A 3,304-nucleotide genomic window follows, 5' to 3' on the forward strand; every position below is an offset into this window, starting at 1 on the left:
TTCCGGCGGGTGCCTTACCTCCCTTGGGCTGGGCCAGCTGGTGGTCGGCCTGCTCCGTCTCTGCCGCTTGCCAGCTACGCCTCGGCTGGCGCAGGGGGCGGAACCACGCATGCGCGGCGCTCCCGGGCAGGGAAAGTCCTCGACTTACGACCGGTTGGGTAGTCCTCGACTTACGACCGGTTTAGTCCTCGACTTACGATCAGTTTAGTCCTCGACTTACGACCGGTTTAGTCCTCGACGTACGATCAGTTTAGTCCTCGACTTACGACCGGTTTAGTCCTCGACTTACAACCGGTTGGGGTTGTGGCATTAAAAAGGTTGAGAACCACTGAGCTAGCCATACCCTTCTGAGATTCGAACCTGGGCAGCTTGCATGTTAGGCAGCTGTATTAACCTCTAGGCCACAGGCTCTTTCTCACTTCTGTCAACTCAAACCAGGGAGGATAGATAGTAAGGGTCTAATAGGGTACCTGGTCTACTGCTATGATTGCTCGAAGTAGCAGTTGCTGTTATGTCCAAGCTTGCAAGCTCTAAGCGATCCATTGTTGTTTTTCTTAGGAACTCATAACTACCCTGTACATCGGCTTCTTGGGCCTAATCTTCTCATCCTATTTTGTCTACCTTGCTGAGAAAGATGCGGTGGATGAAGAGGGGCAGACTGGATTCTCCAGCTACGCCGATGCTCTCTGGTGGGGAGTGGTAAGCCTTCTTCTCTGGATACCCTAGGACAGCGGTTCTCAACCTGTGGGTCGCGACCCCATTTGGGGTCGATCGACCATTTCACGGGGGTCGCCAAGCAAGGCTGTCTGCCATTTTTTCCCCCTTTTCCGGCGGGTGCCTTACCTCCCTTGGGCTGGGCCAGCTGGTGGTCGGCCTGCTCCGTCTCTGCCGCTTGCCAGCTACGCCTCGGCCGGCGCAGGGGGCGGAACCACGCATGCGTGGCACTCCCGGGCAGGGAAAGTCCTCGACTTACGACCGGTTGGGTAGTCCTCGACGTACGACCGGTTTAGTCCTCGAATTACGACCGGTTGGGGGTCGCGGCATTAAAAAGGTTGAGAACCACTGCCCTAGGAAGATGTTATTTGCATCAGAGTCTCAAAGGAGAAGTGGCAGCCGTGAGGTCCCCGGAAACCTGATTAATCAAGAGGGCGATTTTTACGAAGATGGGAGCCAGTTTGATAGGAAATAGGGATTTTAAGTAGTATAGTATTTTTTTTTATTTTATTCTTATTCTCATTCTTCTTCTTCCTCTTTTTAGTTTTATTTATTCCTTAAGAAAGGTAAAAGGATTGGGTTGGTTTACATGAGAAAAAAATAGATTTAAATATTTAAATGTAATTAACTCTGAGAAAATCCTAACCAGTAAAACTGTTTAGAACACTGTGGGAAAAACAAATGTAAACAAGAACTGTAAACAGGATCTATGATGAGACAACCAGAATGACTAGATAGAAAAGGAATACTACATTGTTGGGATTGTTATTTGTAGAAATATTAGAAAACGTTTGTACTTAATTATCATTTATTAAAACAATAAGAATTGTATTAACTTAAGGTTGGTAAAAGAGAACACTCTGGGGAAAAGAGGAAATCGTGTAAAGTTATCATGTGGGTTATAGATTATAGAATTTAACTGTTAGTGAATCTTGGCTAAATGTAAACCCAGACAACGCACTGTCTTGGAATACTGTCTTGGAATACACTTGGAATCCTGCATCCAGTTTTGGTCACCACAATGTAAAAAAGATGCTGAGACTCTAGAAAGAGTACAGAGAAGAGCAACAAAGAGGATCAGGGGACTGGAGGCTAAAACATATAAGGAACGGCTGCTGGAATTGGGGATGTCTAGTTTAACGAAGAGAAGGACGAGGGGGGACATGATAGCAGCATTCCAATATCTCAGGGGCTGCCCCAAAGAAGAGGGAGTCAAGCTATTCTCCAAGGCGCCTGAAGGCAGGACAAGAAGCAACGGGTGGAAACTCATCAAGGAGAGAAGCAACCTAGAACTAAGGAGAAACTTCCTGACAGTTAGAACAATTAACCAGTGGAACTCCTTGCCTCCAGAAGCGGTGAATGCTCCAACACTGGAGGTTTTTAAGAAGAGACTGGACAGCCATTTGTCCGAAATGGTATAGGGTTTCCTGCCTGAGCAGGGGGTTGGACTAGATGACCTCCAACGTCCCTTCCAACTTTATCATTATTATTATTATGTCTACCGAATACTAAGGTGATTATGTTAAAAATTAATAAAACATATTTTTTAAAAAAAAGAGAGCCAGTTTAATTTAGTGATTAAGGAATCAGGCTAGAAACTGGAGTCCAAGGTCCTGTCCAGCCCAGTGATTCTCTGATTTCTTAGCTCATCTGAGAGTTCTCCTTCGCAACATGGCCAGTATATTTTCACTTTGGAACTGAATAGCTGCAACGTACTGTCCTGAGAAATTGTTCTCCCTAAATAAAATTATCGGCAGATAATTGTTTTAAAATTGAAAAGTAAAGGAGCGGTCCGTAGTAAATACTCTTGTCATGTCAGCAGTGGATGAAGGTAAAAATATTTCCAAAAATCATTCAGGTCTACACTTAGATCTGAAAACTCTGCAGTAGGAATTAAGATTCGTAGCCACTGGAAACCAAATCCTAATGCATTTATATTCCAGGCAAATTATACTCCTTTTTTCTTCTCTGCTGTGTAGGTGACAGTGACCACTATTGGCTACGGGGATAAAGTGCCCCAGACGTGGATTGGCAAGACAATCGCTTCCTGCTTCTCCGTGTTTGCAATCTCGTTCTTCGCTCTGCCCGCGGTGAGTATATGAGTATTTTTATTCAATATTTATTGTGATTTTTATTATTGCCTGTTCACCGCCCTGAGTCCCGTAAGGGAGATAGGGCGGTATATAAATTTAAATAATAAATAATAATAATAATAATAAATAAATTAGGTAGGAGCCAGCCGTGTGCTGCAGCTGCAGAGCAAGCCAATGCAGTCCTAGGTTGCATCAACAAAGGAAGAGTTTCAAGATCATGGTTGTCATGGTTCCAACAGATGAAACTCTTCCCCAACTAGGAATTGCGTTGACACACGTGATGTGACGGTGCTGCTTTAGACTTCACTGGGGAGACCACACTTCTGCAGCTCTGGTCAACACATTCCAAGCACAGTTCCAATCACACAGCCTTCTTTTTCCCAATGTGAGAGTCAGCCTTCCATTTGGGAGTCATTCTTTTATTATTATTATTATTATTATTATTATTATTATTATTATTATTATTATTATTATTATTATTATTATTATTATTATTA

General features: G+C 43.9%; 1 protein-coding gene across 1 annotated transcript in view; it reads left to right on the forward strand.

The window, feature by feature from the left end:
* Positions 1-3,304, forward strand: part of LOC107300338 (potassium voltage-gated channel subfamily KQT member 1-like) — a gene marked incomplete at both ends in the record, with an annotated part of 11,535 nt that overhangs the window by 3,138 nt on the left and 5,093 nt on the right. The window contains 2 exons of the mRNA XM_015829672.1: positions 559-699; positions 2,694-2,804. Of these exons, the coding sequence (XP_015685158.1) occupies positions 559-699; positions 2,694-2,804 (252 nt within the window). The remainder of the gene's footprint in view (positions 1-558; positions 700-2,693; positions 2,805-3,304) is intronic.

This window comes from Protobothrops mucrosquamatus, unplaced genomic scaffold (genome assembly GCF_001527695.2).
Source record: "Protobothrops mucrosquamatus isolate PMUCROS unplaced genomic scaffold, P.Mucros_1.0 scaffold6715, whole genome shotgun sequence".
Classification (NCBI taxonomy): domain Eukaryota; kingdom Metazoa; phylum Chordata; class Lepidosauria; order Squamata; family Viperidae; genus Protobothrops; species Protobothrops mucrosquamatus.